This window comes from Hyaena hyaena, unplaced genomic scaffold, assembly GCF_003009895.1.
Source record: "Hyaena hyaena isolate Hyena2069 unplaced genomic scaffold, ASM300989v1 scaffold_414, whole genome shotgun sequence".
In the NCBI taxonomy this organism is placed as follows: Eukaryota; Metazoa; Chordata; class Mammalia; order Carnivora; family Hyaenidae; genus Hyaena; species Hyaena hyaena.
The window spans coordinates 1,413,023-1,433,707 of record NW_024081044.1 but is presented as its reverse complement, the minus strand read 5'-3'; the positions used below and the strand labels follow the sequence as shown (position 1 = coordinate 1,433,707).

The following is a 20,685-nucleotide window of genomic DNA, read 5'->3' as shown; positions in this document are numbered from 1 at the left end:
CTGCAACTGACCAATCAAAAGTAGGCCGAGCCTCTTCCTAGGGCCAATCAGAACAGGAGTACAGCCGGCCAATTGGTTCGGCGCACTCCCTTTCCGCCCCCTCCCTGTTCTGCTTCTTAAAGCGGCTAACATACCTTGGCCTGGGCGCTCCTGGCTCTACCGGCAAGGCTACCGTGGCCCTTTTAAAAGGCAGAGCTGTGGAGGAGCCGAGTCCCAGCGCACACCAATGAGAAGCCCCAGTCGGCATCCGCCCCTCCCACCCCCTCCAGAGGTCAAAAGCTTTTGCCTGTTGTACTGTGGTCCGTACGGTGAACTGGGAGGCCTCAGGTAAGCACCGGCGAGAGGGACGGTTGGTGCCCGGGAACCGGGCGGCCGGGGGGAGCCATGCGGCTCTGACGCCCCTGCTCCTCCAGGTTGCTCCGCTTGCCCGCCCGCTGCCCAAATGGCCCTGAGAAGCGTTTCCGAGCGGCTGCTGAGCTGGACACCAGGCCTGAGCCTCCTGCGCGGCTGGGGCTCGGCGGCGGCGCAAAGTGGTCCGTGCCGGGTCGGGGGCAGGGTGGGGAGGGTGGAACTGGAGCCTCGGGAACATTCCCGGGGTGACTTTCCCGTCCTGTGTTTGCAGAAAAGGGCGGGAAGACACAGAACCGGGCGGCCAAGGGTAAGGACCCCCTCCTTGCGCCGGACGTCTGCGGCCCTTGTCCAACTGTCTGTCTGCCCCGGGTGGGTTCTGTCCCGGAATCGACGGCTGCCGGGGCGGGAAGGCAGGGCGTGGCCAGGGCCAGAGGCAGTGAGTTTCCCGGAGAAATGCCATCTTGTCCGTCTTCCTTGCAGCCTACACTCACCGGGAGCCAGACGAGGGCGGAGGAGTGGGGCTGAGGTTTCCGGGAGAGGAGGGTGCGGTGGTGGGCTGGGCTGGGCTGTCAGGCCACATCCCACTCTCTGCTCCCTGTCCCAGCCTCACGTCCTCAATTTGACTGGAGGGACCCGTTGCTGCTGGAGGAGCAGCTGACAGCGGATGAGATCCTTATCAGGGACACCTTCCGCACCTACTGCCAGGAGCGCCTCATGCCCCGAATCCTGCTGGCCAATCGCAACGAAGGTGCCCAGGCAGGGGGAAGGGGTACCCTCTCCCGTGCACACCTGCTCTGCCTGCTTTAGCTGGGCCCTTGGACTCCCGTGTCGCTGGCATGGGGGCTCCAGTGGCCTAGGGCTGAGTCTGAATTTGGGCATCCGTCTCTTTGCAGTGTTTCACCGGGAGATCATCTCAGAGATGGGGGAGCTTGGTGTGCTGGGCCCCACCATCAAAGGTAGGGACAGATTTATCTCCACACTCTGCAGTCCCCACTGTGTCCCGGAGAGCCCCTTCCTGTCCCTGACCCTGAGTTTCCCAGTCTGCAAAGCGAGGCTGTTATCCCTCCACGTGAAAGTGGCTGTGAGGGAAAATGAATAAACCCTCAAGCTAGCGCCAGCTTGGAGCCCCCTCCTTGGGCGCCCCTATGTAGCTCTGTCTCTTGGGCCCTGGGAATCCCACTGGGCTTTGTCTCCCATTGCCCTGTCTTCCCTCCCCTCCCCTCCCCTCAGGGTATGGCTGTGCTGGAGTCTCCTCTGTGGCCTATGGGCTCCTGGCCCGAGAGCTGGAGCGGGTGGATAGCGGCTATAGGTCAGCGATGAGTGTCCAGTCTTCCCTCGTCATGCACCCCATCTACGCCTATGGCAGCAAGGAGCAGCAGCAGAAGTACCTGCCCCGGCTAGGTGAGCAGCTGCCCGTGGAACCTACTGGAAGCCAGACCATCTCAGTGGTCTGGAACTTAGGAACAGGACTGTCCCCAGAGCCTGCCTTCTGCCCCTACCTCAAGGACAGCCCCGGAGGCCACCCAGATGCCCTTCAGACCCCGAGCCTTACCGCTACCTCTGATCCACTTTCTTACCACCATCATCTCCCTCCTAATTGGCTCCCCCATCCCAGCCCAGAGTTTAAAGTCTTACCTTCCTGACCGGGTCCACAAGGCCACACACGTGAGCAGGCCTCTGCTGATCATTCCAACTCACCTTTGGCCACCCTCCTGAGTGCTCCTCCTCAGCCCGACTCGGCTTCTTGGGATTCTCCAAATGGACTGCGGGGCCTTTGCACATCTGTACCCCCTGCTGGGACCACTCTTCCCCACCCTTCCTCCTCCCCCCTAACTCCTTTTCACTGAATCTAAGACAGATTATCTGACTCCTTTCTGACTCCTGTGCGGGTCTTTCCCCATCATGGTGTATTACGGTGGCCTGGGTGGGGGGCTGTCCCCACACTCCCTGGGAGTGCCACAGGAGCAGGTGTGGGTCTGCCTTTGGCCTGGCTTGAGCGAGAGACTGAGGGCATGAGTGGGGGACAGGCAGATCTGTGACCCTGTGTTGTGTCTGCAGCCAAGGGGGAGCTCCTGGGCTGCTTTGGGCTCACAGAGCCCAACCACGGGAGTGACCCGGGCAGCATGGAGACCAGAGCCCGTTACAACGCATCTGGCAAGAGCTACACCCTCAATGGGACCAAGACCTGGTGAGGGGCCCGGATGTCGCAGGCAGGCGGGCAGGGGCAGGGGGGGAGGCGGCCAGACCCTCACTGCCTCTCCCTCCCCCAGGATCACCAATTCCCCCGTGGCCGACCTGTTTGTAGTGTGGGCTCGATGCGAAGATAGCTGCATCCGGGGCTTCCTGCTGGAGAAGGGGATGCGGGGCCTCTCGGCCCCCAAGATCGAGGGCAAGTTCTCCCTGCGCGCGTCGTCCACGGGCATGATCGTCATGGACGGTGTGGAGGTGCCGGAGGAGAACGTGCTGCCTGACGTGTCTGGTCTGGCGGTGAGCGGCGGCCACCTTGGGAACTGGTATCACGTCTCCTGCTGGTTCCTCTTTCTTGGGCAGTCCCCGTGCTGGGGACCCAGCTGGGGAACAGACGCCGTCCCTGTGCTCGTGCCCCCCCCCCCCCCCCGGCCCACGGGATTCTGAGAGGTTCTGCTCGGCTCACTGCTGTGTGCAGATGGCCCCTTTCGGTGCCCATCTTGCTCATCCTGGCTCCGCCCTGGACACCTTTTGGTCCGGAAGCAGTTGAATCCTTTGATGCAACTGCATCTCTCTGTCTCCTTATATCGTCCCCTAGACCGGAGGCTCCAGCCCAGGTCCTGGGCCAGGTAAAAGTGTGTGCAAAGCAAGGGTGAGCAGGCACTGAGCGAGGCCTGCTGTGCACGAACTCCAGGACCGTGTGTGATTCAGATGGCTGCCCTGAGTCCCTCTATTTATACTGACTGCGTGTCTGGAGAGGGGGCTTCCCCCTACTTAAGAGTTAGTCCCGCGCAGGGCCTTTCAGCTCCTGGTGGGCCTGAGGCCCCTCTCTCAACCCTACAGGGGCCCTTCGGCTGCCTAAACAACGCCCGGTTTGGGATCACCTGGGGCGTGCTGGGAGCTGCCGAATTCTGTTTGCACACGGCCCGGCAGTACACGCTGGATAGGTTCGTGGGGGTGCCGCGAGGGGCTCTTGGGGATGGGAGGGGGGCATGGGCTCCATCCCTTACCCAACTGGTGACTCCCCATTCCCTGTCCACCAGACTTCAGTTTCTCACTCAGTGTAACAGCCTGGGAAGTCCTTTCGAGGGGCTGACTCGATGACAGGGCCAGGGTGAACTCAGCGAGGGCTGGGGAGGCCTGGGAAGGCTTCCTGGACTGGGGAGCGACCTTGCCCATACTTACCCTGAACTTGCCCGTCTAGGATCCAGTTTGGAGCCCCCCTGGCCAGGAACCAGCTGATTCAGAAGAAGCTGGCAGACATGCTCACTGAGATCACGCTGGGCCTTCACGCCTGCCTGCAGCTTGGCCGCTTAAAGGATCAAGACAAGTAGGGCCCGTGTATCTGGGAAGCAGGTGGAGGCAGCAAGGAGGGGACCCTGTGCCCCTCCTGGACACAGGGGTGGTTGGCCCTGGGGAGAAGTGTCCTTCCTGCCTGGCGACCCCTGGGGACCCATCTCTTACCCTCTTGGCCCGTCTCTCTTACCCTCTTGGCCTTGATGGGACGAGACTGCCTGCTTATCCCTAACTGGGAGCTCCGTGTCCACTGCTGTGACCATGACCGAGGGAATCTTCTCCCCTGGCTGGGTCTGCCCAGGGCTTAGGGATGCGTGGGGTCAGTTCTTTGTGATCCCTGACGTGTCCCATGTCTGTGCCACTCCCAGGGCCACTCCGGAAATGATCTCCCTGCTGAAGAGGAATAACTGTGGGAAGGCCCTGGATATCGCCCGCCAGGCGCGAGACATGCTAGGGGGGAACGGGATTTCTGACGAGTATCACGTGATCCGGCACGTCATGAACCTGGAGGCTGTGAACACCTATGAAGGTAGGGGCCGGGTCTCTGCAGGGGAGGAGCGTTACAGCGACCTTGCTGTCTAGAGAAGGGGGGTGGGGATGGCAGCCCCGAGCCCGGCTCCCAGTTGTCATCGCTAGTGCCACGACCTGGGGCATGTCCCCCCCTGTATTGTTCATCAGGAGCAGCTCCCCCTGGGACTGTGGAGGTGAAATGCTGTCAGCCCTTTCCCCCGTGGTGCTCGGGAGGAGGGGTGCTCCCCAGACTGCTTTCCATCCTCCTTGGGCATCCCCAGCGTGGGGCACGAGGCCTAGAGTGAGCTGGTGGGGGCCCGGGAGCGAGAGAGCAGCTGCACTCGGCACCCGGAACTGGCTGGGACTCACACTGGGCCCAGAGCCCCTTGGGAAGACAGACATGGGGAAAAATCATTAAAAATTAAAAAACAAAAACAAAAAACAGTACACTCTCGTATGAGCCAGGCAGAAATAGGGGGAGGTGTAAGAGGCGGTGCTCCTCTTGGGAAGAAAGTGGAAGTGTGTTAGGCCTTAAGGGAGTGTCCCTCCCTGGGCAGGGACAGTGAAATAGCTTTTTCTTATTTTTTCTTTTCTTTTTTTTTTTTTGAAAGAGCTTCTGTGTGCTCTTCTGGATGGGATATTCCAGAAAAAGCAAGAGGGAAGGTTGAAGGTTGAGGCGTGGGGATGACCTTGAGGACAGCAGAGGAGGGCCTTCAGGGGGTTTTATGCAGGGGGGGATGGGGTCAGATACCCACTTTAGGGAATAAACAGTTATTTTGCTCCATCAGAAGGAGGCAGTAATCTCTGCCTCCCACCCCTTTAAGCTGAGGAAGGGTAAATGAGAGCGCTGGGGGCTATTAAACGTTACCCAGAGTTGAGAGCAGGTGTGGGACATGCGGGTAGTGGCTTTAGGCCCGGGGACATCAGCTGGGACAAGCAATCTGATAACTTTTTTTTTTTTTTGGTGTTATTTTTGAGACAGAGTGTGAGTTGGGGTGGGGCAGAGAGAGAGGGAGACAGAATCTGAAGCAGGTTCCAGGCTCTGAGCTATAAGCCCGATGCGGGGCTCGAACTCATGAACCATGAGATCATGACCTGAGCTGAAGTCGGACGCTTAACTGACTGAGCCCCCAGGGTGCCCCCTGATATTTGTGTTCCCATCCCTTCCGTAGGCCAGAGAGGGCCTGCAAGCAATCGCGGCCTCTGGGAAAGGAGCACGAATGGGTTGAACATCAAACATTTAAGCACCTGTGCAGGGGTGGGTGGGGTGGATTTGCTGAGTGTAGGGAGCGCCAAAGCTGGGCCCGCAGCCAGAGCCGGGCTTGCTGAAGTTTTGGGTTCTAGAACGAGGACTTCTGGGTTTTCTTTTTATTTCATTTTATTTTTTGCCAAGATGCATTACAGAACTGTGAAAACCAATTTTCTCGGCGTGGCCTGAATGGTGGCCTCTGAGCCTAGGACGGGGCTTTGCCAGCAGCTGTCAGCATTCGCCATCTTTGTGGGTTTGTTCTTCTTCCGCAGTGGTAGCCTGGGGGGCAGAGACATGAAGACTGACTTTAAAGGAAGTTGTGAGCTGTTAAGACTCCACACCAACTCGTATTTATCTTGTCCAGGCACTCACGACATTCACGCTCTGATCCTTGGAAGGGCAATCACGGGGATCCAGGCGTTCACGGCCAGCAAGTGAGCACACTTCACCCGGGAGCCCAGATGGTCCCCAGCTCCTTCCCAGGGAAATGCTACGCTCTGAGCTCACTCACGGAGGTGGCAGATGGAGCCAATTTTTATAGTGAGAAGTGAGAGACACTGATTCTTAATTATCAAAAATTTCCCTTCGAAGTCATTCAAATGTGTTCCTTAAAAAAGAAGATGGGACTCTCTGTACCAAGTTTCTCAACCCACTTTTAACTGTGGATGGGAATGGATTCCACTTCTCTTGGAACAGAAGCGTCACTTGACGGGAGCAGGGAGAGGGAAGGAGAGTGACATGAAGCAATCTCTGTGAGACTGATCTGGTGTCTGACTGAGCAGATCCCCCCACGGCAAGAGTTCACTGTGTGCCCTCCGACCCTCCTATCTTGGGGGTAAGTGCCTTATGCTGGAGGTTGGGGCAGAAGGAAAGTGAAAGACTAATAAAGAGTCTGCATGTCTGACCCCGCAGTGTTGGGCCACGTTTAACTGTAACCACCCAAGAAGTCATTTCAGTCACAGGAAAACTGTGGGACCGTGTGGTGGGGATCCCCCCCCCCCCAGGTGGTCTGGCCTGTGTCTGAGTCTTGGGCTCTGCTGTAATAACCCTGGTTACGCGCTGACCAGGGCTCAGGGCTGTAGACAGAGAGGCTTTTGTCCTTTCTGTCACCACACAGCTGACCACAGAGTGGGGGGAAGTAACAGCGGTCCAGCTTCTCAGCTCAGACACACCACCTCAGAGGGGCGCCCAGGGCCACCAGGGACGTGGCAAGAGCATCTGAAGGATTTTGCAGGGACAGTGGCCCGTGTGGGGTTCAAGGCCGGGCACGGTGCCAGCGGCCTCGGTTTGTGTTGACGTTTGCTCTCATCCCAGCCTCCACAAGCCTGCTTCCTTGGCGGGGCCCCGGGCAGGAGTCGAGTCACACCTCAGGCTGGATGCACAGGTCCTTGTACACCGTCTCCACGGTGTGGCACACGTGCTTGAGCTCTGTCTCCAAATGGATGATCTTCGCCATCTTCTGGGTGAACTCTTGGAGCTTTTCCTGAATGATCTTGTTGTGGTGGTTGTAAATCTGATACATCCTCTCTTCTAGCTTCTCTGTCAGGTCTGAAACCTTTTAAAGAATAAGGCATGCTCTTAGAAAAGTCAAACAAAGGACATCACGTTTGTTTTAAATGGCTCGCTAAGATTTCTGCAATTTATCTTATAAAAATGGTAAAAAAAAAAAATTCCAGTGACTGGAGGTGAAATTGCTTATATTTTGAAATTTTTTAAATGTTTATTTTGAGAGAGAGAGAAAGCACAAGCAGGGGAGAGGCAGCGAGAGAGAGAGAGAGAGAGAGAGAGAGAGAGAGAGAATCCCAAGCAGGCTCCGTGCTGTTGAGCTGATGCAGGGCTCGATCGCACGAACAGTGAGATCATGAGCTGAAATCAAGAGTCAGATGCTCAACTGATGGAGTCACCCACATATATGTATGTGTATATATATACTGAACAGGCTCAACCAGGTTAGGAAGGAAATACATAACAGAGACTGGAAGAAAACATGACAAAGTAGCCTCTGAGTAATGGGATCATAGAAATTTTTTTAATGTTTATATTTATTTTTGAGAGAGAGAGAGAACACGCATGCAGGAGGGGTGGAGAGGGAGTGAGACAGGATCCGCTCTGTGCTGTCAGAGGCTCGAACCCACGAACAATGAGATCATGACCCCAGCCAAAGTCAGACACTTATAACCAAGCGGGCCACTCAGGTGCCCCAGAATTTTAAGTAATGTCTACACCCCATGTGGGGCTTGAACTTATAACCCCAAGATCAAGAGTTGCAGGCTATACTGACTGAGCCAGTCAGGGCCCCCACACACCATTCAACTTCTGGGGGACAAACGGGGTGACAATGAAGGCTCTGCCTCAGCCCCTAGTCCCATGGCCATTAGCACTGGCATGAAATAAGAGGGCTGGGCCGTGGGCGCAGATGGACCTTCGTCGTCATCCTGGTTCTTTCACGTGGCACTCTCTGCAGGTTGCCTAGCATCGTACCGCGGATTTAACACTCAGCAGCAGCTCCTTCCCTCCCCTTTCATAGGATGCCCTCCCCCTGCAGACCGGGGCTATGCAGTGTGGGGGAGAAACTGTCACCTTGATCTTGAGGCTGTCCCTGAAGTTGGTCATGAGTGCATGGTCCTTCTGCCTGCTCTCGTTGATGTTTTCAATCAGCTCCTGGGCCCTCTTCTTCAGGATGTCGATGCTCGAGTCCAGAGAGGAAAAGTAGGGTCCTGCCTTCCCTTCTAGTATCATCAGCTGGCGGTTGGCACTGGAGGTGGCGACAGAGGGGCTAGAGACCTGACTTCTGAAAGGACAGGAAACTGAGGTCAACACCAAACTCTCCCGAGAGCTCTGGTCTGAATTAGCTGTGTGGGGGGAGAGGAACCAGGGCTGTGTGTCTCTGGCGGGCGATGCTGGTTGATTTCAGTCACACCCCGCCCTCAGGGGCAGGGGCAGTATCCCCGTTTTAGAACTGAAGAAACAGACCCACAGGTGCAAACAGAATCCACCTAAGGTTCCAGAACGGGGGGATTTGCCTGATTCCAACACCCACAGTCATTCTATTACACCAACTTGCTGCTTTGAAATGAGCATCGGTTATACTATTTATAGTATATAAACAACTATAGATCGGGGCAGAGACTGTAAAAATCTAGAAAGATTCTGCACATATTGGGTGCCTGGGGGGCTCAGTCAGTTGAGCGTCTGACTCTTGATTTCGGCTTAGGTCATGAGCTCATGGTTCGTGAGATCAAGCCCCATGTTGGGCTCTGAGCTGACACTGTGCAGCCTGCTTAAGATTCTCCCTCCTCTCTCCCTGCCCCTCTCCTGCTCTTGTGTGTGCTCTCTCTCAAAATAAACATTAAAAAAATTAAAAAGGATTCTGCATATAGATTGCTTTGTCAAAACCTGTAAGGGTTTTTAATTTTTTTTAAGGTTTATTTCTTTTTGAGAGACAGAGTACGGGCAGGGAAGGGGCAGAGAGAGAGGGAGACACAGAATCCGAAGCAGGGTCCAGGCTCCGAGCTGTCAGCACAGAGCCCGACGTGGGGCTCAAACTCATGGGTGGTGAGATCTTGACCCGAGCTGAAGTTGGATGCTTAACTGACTGAGCCACCCAGGTGCCCTGAATCTCTCTATTCTTTAAACAGGATTGGGGGGCTTGCATCATTGTTTCTGGGCTCCATTTCTTTTTGTCCTTTATCTCTGCTTTATGTGATCTGTAGGCACCTTCCATGTGTCAGGCAGTGTGCTAAGCTGAACGCCTGTTGCTGCGACTTCTTGGCCATGCTCTGGGCTTGGTCCACTCGTCGTCTTTGCCTACGTCACAGCTGAGGACCCAGGCTCAGTGTGGTTGTCCCTTTCTCAAGGTTACTGGCCAGTGTGCGGCAGAGCTGGGTGTGGGACCCAGCTGGCCCGACTCCCAGCCCGTGTCCTGCTGCCCCTCGGGTCCTCAGTTTCTTCGCCTCTGAGGTCCTCCCAGGTCTTAATGGCTGAGACTCAGAGGGGCCAAGAGAGCAGTTCCTAAACACACCAGTTGACAGGCCACCATAAAGTCAGCCAAGACCACAAGCCAGGCATTCCTTAGAAAATTCCTTAGAATGGGGCACCTGGGTGGCTCAGTCGGTTGGGCATCCGACTTCGGCTCAGGTCATGATCTCACGGTTCGTGGGTTCAAGCCCCACATCGGGCTCTGTGCTGACAGCTAGCTCAAGCCTGGAGCCTGTTTCAGATTCTGTGCCTCCCTCTCTCTCTGATCCTCCCCTGCTCATGCTGTCTCTATCTCTCTCTCAAAAATAAATAAATAAAATATTTTAGAAAATTCCTTAGAAAATTACGTCCTGATTTTTGGATGCTTTCCCCATAAAACTATTTTTTCTTGGTGGTTTCCTGACTGCCTAAGCTGTTCCCTTTGGCTCAAGGGTACAAGCACAGTAAAACCCGAGGACAAGAGCCTGGGTGTCAGAGCTCTCACCTGCATGAAGGTGCTCAGGCCCGACTTGGGCTGTGTCCGGGCCCTCGAGTATTCCTTCCAAAAGCATTTCTTGCTTCTTTGGCCTTGTGTTGCTCTCTGACTTGACCTGTGAGGCCTGGCACAGGCCAGTGCTCCTTTAAGAAGCTGTCCAGGACCCTGTGCCTGTCTCTGTCACTGAATGTGCTGGTCACAGCTCACATCCCTTTGCCCCCCAGAGGGTTGTGTCCTATTTATCACCAAATTTCCAATACTCCCACGCAGTAAATCTTCCATTGTTTGTCAAATGAATGAAGGACACCTTCCATCTGATCTCTTCCTCCCTCCTCCGGCTTTATACAGAACATACAAGTTCACCAGCCTCCAAGGCAAGACACGTGTGGCCAGTGCATTTATCAAGATGGGAAAGTGTGTCCCTGAGGCAGATAATCTAGAGCAAAGATTTATGTCAACTAGAAAACAACAAAGCAACTAAAGCCTTCCTGAGCATTCTCATAAAAAGTCATTTTACTGCAGGACAAAGGTTTATTAAAAGAGTTTATGACCCCCTTTGGCTTGTGAGTACTCCTTTCCCACAGGGAAGTGAGTCAAAAGGAGATTCATCCAGACCTTGGACACTAACATTTTTTTTTTGTTTTTCTTATTTTTTAAGATTTTATTTTTTTTTTAATTTATTATTAATTTTTGGGAGGGGTGAGAGAAAGGACTCAGGTGAGTGAGGGTCAGAGAGAGAGAGAGAGAGAGAAGCAGGACTCGAGCTCACAAACCATGAGATCATGTCCTGTGTTGAAGTTTAGATGCTTAACTGACTGAGCCACCCAGGCGCCCCTTAAGATTTTATTCTTAAGTAATCTCTACACCCAACCTGGGGCTCAAACTCCCGACCCTGAGACTGTGCCAGCCCGGTGCCCCCACACTGATATTTTAACATTCAGACTTTTGTAACATTTGGACACATGTGAAAAACGCAAAGTGGATGGCTCTTAAAAAGACAAGCATGCACCGCATGATGATAATTAAGTTGGGGACACTAGTTCAAGAAAACCTGGCGTTCGATCTCCCTGAGGTGTCAAGCACCGACTGCCCTCCTGTTCAGCCTCAGCCAGGAGCTCTATTACTTCAGTCTCCAGCTGAGGGCCTCAGTTGCTCTTCGCTTCAACGCTGGGTCACACCCACACCAAAACCCCGCCCTGGCTCTCCAGAACCAAGTGCTGTATTTTTTCTCAAACTCAGGAACTTGAAGGACACTGGAGGAAATAATGATCCTGTGAACAGGGTCACTGCGGTGTCCTGCTCTCTAGCCTCTGGGAGTCCCCAGGGTCACTGGGCATCCTGTCGTGCTCTGGTCACCTCCCTCGCATTCCTCTCAGCCGGTCCAAACTTTCATCCTCCTCCTGACCCTGACCCCACACATGCCTCCCTCACGCTGAGCAGATACAGAAACAGCGCAGGCCAATAACTCCCTCCACTGCCCCCCATAAATGGATCCACAACTACCCTTCCTCTTTCCAAACTCCCAGCGTGGCAGGCAGGGAAGGGCTCTGTGCCTCTGCCGGGCTCCTGATCCCAGTCCCCTTGGTACCTTGCCCTCTTCTTGTACCTTTGATCTCTATTTCCGGCCGGCCCTTTCCAAGGCATGTCATCGCCAGTTTTATGTGTTAAAACAACACACAGACCCACACCCCTCCCCACAAACACCAGGTACCGCTTGGCCAGCCACCTTCCTCTTTCCTCCCCTTCACAGCCATGTAGCTCTTCTAGAAAGAGCTGTTGACACTTTCTGAACACATTTTCTCACCTCTCAGCCCACTGTTCCTGCCCCAGTTCTCAAATGAAGAGTCTTCTGCCAAGGTCCCCGGTGGCACCTGGCAGATACCTCAGACCATAATTCCCTTGAGCTTCCGGCTGCAGCTGGTGCTCCTGACCACCCTTCCTTGCCATTGCCATCACGTGGCGTCCCCAGGCTCTGTTGCTGGCCCTGCTCTCTTCCCTTTGTACCATTGTTCACATCTTTGCTCTGAAGCCAGGACCCCCCAGCCTCCAACCTGCTGGCCTTTCCTGCTAAGCCACCGCCTCACAATGCACAACCTGTCATTCCCCAAAGGCACCCTTGTAGCTGGGATATCCTGGCAGTCCCTCTCCCTACCTATATCCTGCCTCTCCTAGAAAGTCTTCCCTGGGTGAGTTACGTGCACACAACAACTACCGTGTCACCGACTGCCCCTTAGCCTCCCCCCATGGTCTCTGGGAGGACTGGGCCATGCGTCACTCATCTTCATGTCTGCAATACCGACACTTCATGACAGCAGTGGTAAAGGGGCATGGAATAAATGAATGGCCAGCAAGTGCTTTCATTACCATCCGTGTTCCAAAGCTTCCAAGCTTTTCTCTGTCCACGCCTGTCTCCTGAGCTCCCAACAACATATCTGACTGCCTCCAGACCTCGTCTACTTGGCTGTCCCAGAGGCATCTCACACTGCTCCGAATTCGCACGTCAATATGAACATCCTCCTGTGACACCGAAAGCCACCTCGTTCCCATGCCAGGAACTTAGCAGTGAGCCTAGAGTCCAGCTTCTCTCTGTTCCTCCACATCCGGTGAGAAAATCCTCCTTTCTACCTCCTCAACCTCTCCCAAATCTCTCATTTTCTCTCGATCTAATCATTTGCAACTCACCTATCATTTCTCACCTGGTCCCTAGGGACCTTCTGAACTGCAGTCTATGCCCAGCTCCCGCCTGACAGCCTAGGAGAGTCCCCACCTGCCACAGGACCAAGGACACTCCCGAGCACGGCACACAGGGCCTTCCCGGGCCCTAGCTGCTACCTTCCCTTTCCACCTTCCACTCTGAGCAATTTGGAACCTTCCACAGCCTCACCATTCGGAGTTCCTGCCACAGCACTCCCACAGTACCCCCACTCACTGATCACAACACTGCCATGGTTTATACACATCCCTTCCTTCCAGCACGCCGTGCACGCTCAGGGTGGGGACTGCGTTCTGCACACCCCAAGGCAGCACAGATAGTCACCGGATGCTTAGAGGAAGGAACTTCCAGAGCCAGGTGTAACATTCCTGCTCACAAACTTCCTTGTGCCCATAGTCGCCTTGTCTGACACCATAAGGATCCTGAAATTAAAACCAATGGTAAAAACAGGTGCTTCTTTTTATGTAATTGCTCACAAGCTGCTGACAGTTCACGGTCGCTCCTTTCTCAGGCTCGAGGGACGGGGCTGGAGCGGTCTTCGTGGCAGTGATGCAAACGGTGAAAAATCACTTGAATTCATCTCGTTCAAATTTTGTGGTGGGACAAAGGCCTGCATCAGATGTCTGCAGAGAGCTTCCTGATTCTTTCCAACCTCTCCTTTGGGGATTTCTTTCTTCCCATTTCATTTTTCTTAATACTCAGCAGCTGCATATTAATCAGGATGCTAATGAATCACAGGCTTCCCTGGGCCTGCACTCACCAATTAACTTTAATAAACAAAACGCACAGTGCCCCCTTCGCTGGCTTCCCCCATTCCCAGGCCTGCTTCTGCTGCCCAACCCTGGATGCAGGCCAGGGAATGGAAGCAGGGCCGGACAAAGCAGGCTGGGTGTGCGCAGCCCACAGAGGGGTCGGGCGGGTGGGGGGGTACTTGGGGTGGGAGCTGTGAACTCTTTACCACACTCATCCATTATGATCTGTCCTAAGGAGTCCCGAATTCAGTTGCGAGGATTAGGACACAGTTCCCGAGCAAGGCCCGAGCTGGCAGGGGGCCCGGGAACGGTGAGGAAATGGGTCTGAGTGAAGACACCATCTGTTCGCTCCAGGTAAAGCTGTGATTGGCAGGCGTGCGAGCCAGAGCCGCCCGCTGGCGGGGCCCTCCCTCCGTGGCCTCTAACAGATATACAAGTAAACAATCCGCCAGCCACTTCTGACCACCGCGGGCGGCAGGCTCAGGAGGGGAGGCAAGCTAATCAAACATTCAAGGAGGAGCACAACAGAATCTCCGCTGCTCAGGCAAAATGAGGTTTTGCTGAAGTCCAGCCAGGAAGGGGGAAGGTTTGACTCAAAGCTATGGAGCCGCTCCTCACACTCTGCTTTTCTCTCTCGAAATGTGCTCACATTTCAATCATGTCACTGAGTGTCTGCTGCTGGATCTATTAATTGGCCCTTGCACTGGTTCTAATCCATCTGTCTTTTCGGCCCAAAGCTCTCATGGACCTTCTTGAAGTCTCTGATATGCTATTGCCTGTGTCTCTTTGCCACTTAGATCCAAGTCTAAACATGCTCTTTGCAGGAAGATTGTTATCAAATGACTTCAGTCATTTCCTTCTTTTTTTCTGGTCCTCAATTGATAGTGCACGCCTAGAAACCACCCCGCCTAGGAGCCGGCTCTACAACTGAGGAATCTGGGAGGTGGGGAGAAGCTGACTTTATACCCCGAGTCCTCAGAGTCCTGTCCCGAGCCCGGCCCCAGGTGAGCTCACTCACCCTGCAGCTGCCCCTGAAACAGTGACTCCCACAGTGCCACCTGCAGTCCCTCGTCCCACCCTGGGTGCCAGGTCAGCAAGTCCAGCTGTACTCTGGATGCATTCGCGTACACGTCCCCGGTCACCTCAAGCTCAATAAGGGCAAAATGGAACCTGTGTTCTTGCCTCTGCCACCGAAACCACTGCCTGCTGGAAACCAGTCCAGAGCGGTGCGCTAGTAAACATTTAGCAAGCGGCTCTCTGGGGGGGAGAAAAAAGGTCTGATTTGTACTGCTTGCCAATTTCCATGGCGCAGACTCCCACTATAGCCAATTTCAAGCCACCAACACAAAATCACTAAGTGCCGTGCTGGGAAGAGATGTGTAGGACCCGCGCTTGGCGCTGGGAGGCGCTGACTGCAGCGCACCACAGCGGGGGTCCTGGTACCAGTCACAATGCCAGACGCACGGGCATTTTCATTGTTTTGCGGCGCACTGGCCGGGAGGCATCCTCGGGGCTTCCCCTTCCGCACGCCTCACTGAACGGCCCTGTCACCCCCTCGCGTTCTCTCCACCTGCCCTGCTAGACGCTACCGCCACAGGAGGCCTCCCCACGTCCCCCCGCGTCCCCTCCCACCCATTCTCCAAGGCGAAGCCAGTGCCTTTGTAATACGGGAACCAGAACGCGGCCAGTGGCACATCTCTGAAACGTCAACTCCCCTCCTAGGTGCCTGCCCAAGAGAAATGAAAATACACACACCCACACCAAAATGTACATGGACTTTCACGGCAGCCTTACCCACAAGCAGAAACAACTCAAGTGTCCGTCAGCCAGTGAGGGGATAAATAAAATGTGGGGGATCCGTAACATAGAGTATTATTCAGCCACACGGAGAAACGGAGTTCTGATACACGGAAAAAGCCTGAAGACTCTGCTCAGTGATAGAAGCCACTCCCAAAGGACCACATAAGCGTATGATTCCGTTTAGACGAAATGTCCAGGGGAAGCAAATTCAGAGACTGAAAGTAGCGGTTACCAGGGGCCGGGGAAGATGCAGAGACTAGGGGACGATGGCTAAGGGGGACAAGGTTTCTCTGTGGGGTGACGAAAAGGTTATAGTTGACTGTGGTGACAGCTGCACAGCTCTGTGAATATACTAAAAACAACTGAATTGTGCATTTTAAGTTCATGAATTGTAAAGTATGTAAATTATATCTCAATAAAGGTATTGCCAAAAAAGTCCTCAGAATAAGTCCATAGGCGACAAAACGCCCTGTGAGCAGGCCCCTGCCAAGCTGGCCGGCGCCGCTCCTGCGCTCCCCCCGCACCCACACCCCCGCCACACCAGGCTGCCTTCAGCCCCCTGAACGGCACAGGTTCTCACCTCCTCCTCCCACCCCCACCCACCATCCACCCTGTCGTACCTTTGGATTCAGGATTGCTTCTTCAAGGGCGGTGTCTCTGGCTCCCCATTCAGGGCTGGCTGCCCCCAGGGAAACGTTTTCCCAGCACCCTAAGCTCTCCTCAGTCACTTGTTCTGTCTCTGCCTCTCGGTCACATGGGAGCACTGGGGGGCTATGAACACATCTGCCCGGTGGACTCAGGGTGCCCCTGCTGCTGATCACAATGCCTGCCTGACGCGCTGGCCGCACCACCGTTTTGTGAGCACACCGAGCTTCCTCCCACTCGGCCCAGCGGATGCAGGTCGGTCCCCAAGGCCTCCTGGCTGTTCCCTCCCATGAGACCTCCTTAGAAACTTCTCTGACTATTCTAAACTTCCTGTCACTCCAGTTGCTCCTTACTCTGCTTTGTTTCTTCACAGCACTTGCCACCCATCGAAATCACGTTATTATTACTATGATTATTACTGATCTCTCTTTTAGAAAGTCAGTCTCGCAAAAGACCTAGAATAGGCGATACAACATTGAAGTAGAAGAACGAAGTCGGAGGACTGATACTACTTGGCCTCAGGACGTACTATAAAGCTGCAGTGAGCCAGACGGTGTGGGATTGGTGAACAAATAGATAACAGAGCAACGGAACAGAGTAGAGAGCCCAGAAATTGACACTCTCCCCCCCCCCCCCCCCCCAACCGATCTTCGACACAGGAGCAAAGAAAATTCAACAGAGAACAGAGTCTTTATAACAAATGCTGTTGAAATAACTGGACAGCTGTCGGGGACAANCCCCCCCCCCCCCCCCAGTCAACCGATCTTCGACACAGGAGCAAAGAAAATTCAACAGAGAACAGAGTCTTTATAACAAATGCTGTTGAAATAACTGGACAGCTGTCGGGGACAAACAACCAGACACAGCCCTCACACTTTCACAAAAACAAGATCACAGACCTAAATGTCAGACACAAGACTATAAAACTCCTGGAAGATATTGGGGTGCCTGGGGGGCTCAGTCAACTGAACGACCGACTTCGGCTCAGGTCATGATCTCACAGTTCGTCGGGCTCTGTGCTGACAGCTCAGAACCTGGAGCCTGATTTGGATTCTGTGTCTCCCTCTGTCTCTGACCCTCCCCTGCTCACACTGTCTCTCTCTCTCTCTCTCAGAAATAAATAAAACATTTTAAAAAAAAAAACTCCTGGAAGATATCAAAGGAAAGAATCTAGAGGGCCTTCTTAGATAATATATCAACAGAAAAAACTGGTTTAAGTTGGACTTCATTAAAATGAAAAACGTGCTCTGCAAAAGACACAGTTAACAGAATGAAAAGCCACAAACTAGGAGGAAATCTTTGTGTAACACACGCCTGATAAAGGACTGGTCTAAAATACACAAAGAACTCTTAAAAACAGTAAGGAAACAGGGGCGCCTGGGTGGCTCAGTTGGCTGAGTGTCCAACTCTTGATTTAGGTTCAGGACATGATCTCACGATCATGAAATCGAGCCCTGCACTGAGCTCACACTGAGCGTGTAGCCTGCTTGTGATTCTCTCTCTCTGCCTTTCCCCTGTTTGTACTCTCTCTCTCTCAAAACAAACAAACAAACAAAAAACCAATAAGGAAATAAACAACCAGATTAAAGAATGAGCGAAGATCTGGACACCTGACCAAAAAAGGCATATATGACAAATATGCAAAGGAAAAGATGTTTAACTTCCTATCTCTTCAGGAAACTGAATCAACGCAAGGAGATGCTACTTCACACTTACTAAAATGCTGCAAATCCAAAATCCTGACAATACCAAGCGCTGGAGAGGATGGAGAGCAACAGGAACCCTCTTTCACTGATGATGGGATATAAAATGGCACGGCCTCACTCTGGAAGACAGCTTGGCAGTTTCTTACAGAATTAAATATACTCTTATGGGGCGCTTGGGTGGCTCAGTAGGTTAAGCATCCGACTTGGGCTCAGGTCATGATCTCACGGTTCATGGGTTCGAGCCCTGTTTCCGGCACTGTGCTGACAGCTCAGAGCCTGGAGTCTGCTTCGGATTCTGTGTCTCCCTCTCTCTCTGCCCCTCCCCCTCTCATGCTCTGTCTCTCAACCTTAAATACACTCCGAATCTGACTTCTCATCATCTCGGACTCCCCCCCCCCCCACAGGCCAAGCTGGAACCACCCCTGGCACCGAGATGATTCCGATCCCACCACCTCCTCACGGGTCTCCCAGATTCCGCTCCCGCCCTCACCAACCTATTCCCCACATTGGGCGGCCAGAGAGAGCCTTTTACTTCAGTGCGTGCGCTGCTGAAGCGAGCGAGGGAACCTTTTACCTCAAACGTCTACAAAAGTCCAGGTAGTAGATCTTTTCAGCTTTGTGGGCCCTGTGGTCTCCGTTGCAAAAACCTGCCTCGGCAGAAGCAGCCACAGGCAAGCGCAGCCATGTTCCAACAAAACTTTATTAACAACAGTCTGCCCTGCCGCAGTCTCCTCAAGCCTCCCCGTTTCAAACCTTTTCGTGGGTAACTAGCACCCAAAGCCCCACTCCCTGGCTGTCCCTCTTCCTAGCTCCCTGCTGCCCCCCTCCCCCAGAGCGCCGCCCACCCTCATGGCTCACTGGTCTCCTCCTCCACGAAGACCTCCCCGATTCTCTGATCTAAACCGGCACTCTCTCCCTGGCCCCTCCCGCCCCCAGCGTCAGCACCCCCATGACTGCTACATACTCCCGAGGTCACGGTCTGCACCGTGTCCAGCACGCGGCAGGGGCGTGACTGGTCGGCGGAGCAAAGGCGCCCGCGGCGGACACTGGCAGCGTCTGGCGAAAGAACTGGGTGAACGAGGAGGGCCCGGGGGTCTGTGTGGACCCCGTCGCGCTGGCGGCTTCCTCACCTGGCTGGCCCCCAGCCGGCTTCCTCCTCGCGGCCCTCGTCGTCCTGCGGCCGCTCCTTGCTGTCGCCCAGCTGCGGTGGCTCCTGGTCCTTGCACTCTACGACGGGCGTGTCCACCTGTGAGCACAGCCAGTGCTTGAGAGGCCAGGGGAGGGAAGGCGAGAAGGGGGTCAGTCCCCGCCCCTCCCGCCCCTTCGTCCCCGGGCACAGGGCACCTCCGTGTGCCTCCGCCGCGCAAGGCCGGGGACCCCCAGGAGGGACGCGCGGGGCTGGGCCGGGTCCCCCGAGGTCGGGGCCGTGCGCTGGGAGGGCCCTGCGCCCGGGGCGCGGGAGGCCAGAGGCGGGGAGCCCGGGGCGGATGGGGGTGAGGCCCGGGACTCCGGGAGCGGCGCGGGTGGCGCCGGGCTCCGAACTGACGGGTGTGCCGGCTCGAGTCCTTCGAGGGAGGAGAAGAGGCAGGAGAAAAAGTAGAAAAGAAAAGGATGCGGCGCCCGGGTGTCTGAGCCCTTGTCCACCCCGCTCCTGTCACGCGCCATGCATGCTTCGGGCCCCCGGGCGGTCAGCGTGTCAGTCACCCGGCCCGTCCGTCAGTCAGTTAAGAAATCGGGGCCCGGTCAGGCGAGGCGTGGCCTCTATCGTACGAGACGAGCAGCCGGGTTCGGGTCCGCCAGGGAAGCCCGAGATCTCGGCCGTTCCCCAGTCTGTCCGCCCGCCGCCCACGCGAAGGCAACAAACGCAGCGTACTCCCTGTCGCTCCATCCTGTCTTTTCCCGCCTTCTCTTTCACGGTCTCTGCGCACGCGCCGGCCCCGCCCCACGGCTCGCCCGCCGCCCCGCCCCCCCGCGCACGTGCTGTATCACGCGGTTCAGGTTCCTCCTCTTTCTGGGAACTTGCGCGCGCAGCGCGGCGGAGTCGGCCGTTAATCGGCCGTTGGGCCGTCCCGGGGGCTGCGCGCGCAGCCGGTGCCGCCCGGAGGAGGGGGTGGCTTCTGCGCGTGCGTGTGCCCGTAAGGGAGGATCCTGGGAGCTAGGTGGGTCGGAGGTATTGAGCAGTTGCCGCGTTAGTGCTTAGAAACGTTTGCAATAAAAAGTCCTGACGGTTGCTGTTGATAATGACCTCTTGCTGTAAGTGAAAACGTTTACGCAGTGCCACCTTGAATCAGAGTTACTTGTGCACTCTAAAACTGTCAGCTCCTTAAAAGCTTGGCGGCGTCTGGCCTTTACACACTTGGACCCATATCCCTTACTGATAATAGTAGTGATAATAATAATGGGCACCTGAGGAGCCACAGACTGGGAGAAAATGTTTGCAAAACGTATATTCACAACTCCTAGCCAGCATCTACAAAGAACCCGATAATAAGACAACCAACTTAAAAACGGGCACAAGATTTGAATAGGCGTGTGCAGTGCAAAGGTCCTGAGGTGGGAGCAAGCTCAAGTGTGCTTGCGGAGCAGCTAGGCCTAGTGGGGAGGGAGAACGGGGGATGGGGGAGGCTGTGAGTGAGGGATCAATGTTGGGCAGGTTTGGGCTGGGAGCCAAAGCAAGGGGGAACTGGATTTTGCTCCAGTTCACTGGTGAGGAGGTGGAGCCGCTCTCTGGAATACGTGCCATAGTGTCCGTGTAGGAGAGGCAGCAGGAATCCTGTGCAGGGCTCTGGCTTCTGCCACGCAATGACTAGGGGACCCATCTTGACACCTACATTCTGGAGAACATGGTTTGAATCTGGGTTCCGTCTCTTACCAGCAAGAGGGGCTGAAGTGGGCAAGGGCGGTATAAAACTGCCACTCGATTTCAAAATCCATCTTTGCCTGTAACTGAGACAATAAAATCTAAAACATCAGACTATTTCAAGGGCTTCAGAGAGAAACCTATGGAACGCAATGTGAGTTTA

General features: G+C 54.9%; 2 protein-coding genes across 5 annotated transcripts; one reads left to right on the top strand and one right to left on the bottom strand.

The window, feature by feature from the left end:
• Positions 1-273: 273 nt before the first annotated feature.
• Positions 274-6,996, top strand: GCDH (glutaryl-CoA dehydrogenase). Of its 2 annotated transcripts, XR_005531749.1 has the most exons (13): positions 274-327; positions 414-533; positions 623-658; positions 956-1,099; positions 1,245-1,307; positions 1,582-1,752; positions 2,410-2,539; positions 2,622-2,838; positions 3,382-3,485; positions 3,743-3,868; positions 4,203-4,363; positions 5,958-6,428; positions 6,908-6,996. XR_005531749.1 is itself a non-coding variant. In XM_039252266.1 (12 exons), the coding sequence occupies exons 2-12, from the start codon at positions 443-445 to the stop codon at positions 6,029-6,031; spliced, it is 1,317 nt and encodes a 438-aa protein (XP_039108197.1). In that variant the 5' UTR covers positions 274-327; positions 414-442; the 3' UTR covers positions 6,032-6,522. The 2 variants fall into 2 exon arrangements, 1 of the variants encoding a protein (XP_039108197.1); XM_039252266.1 differs by lacking the exon at positions 6,908-6,996 and having other exon boundaries at positions 5,958-6,522.
• Positions 5,711-19,616, bottom strand: SYCE2 (synaptonemal complex central element protein 2). Of its 3 annotated transcripts, none has more exons than XM_039252278.1 (5): positions 19,536-19,616; positions 18,793-18,908; positions 8,174-8,384; positions 6,960-7,148; positions 5,711-5,872 (listed from the first exon to the last, which is right to left on the bottom strand). In XM_039252278.1, the coding sequence occupies exons 1-5, from the start codon at positions 19,548-19,550 to the stop codon at positions 5,825-5,827; spliced, it is 579 nt and encodes a 192-aa protein (XP_039108209.1). In that variant the 5' UTR covers positions 19,551-19,616; the 3' UTR covers positions 5,711-5,824. The 3 variants fall into 3 exon arrangements, with proteins under 3 accessions (XP_039108209.1, XP_039108208.1, XP_039108207.1); XM_039252277.1 differs by having other exon boundaries at positions 18,793-18,926; positions 19,536-19,602; XM_039252276.1 differs by lacking the exon at positions 19,536-19,616 and adding an exon at positions 19,007-19,506.
• Between the last annotated feature and the right edge of the window lie 1,069 nt (positions 19,617-20,685).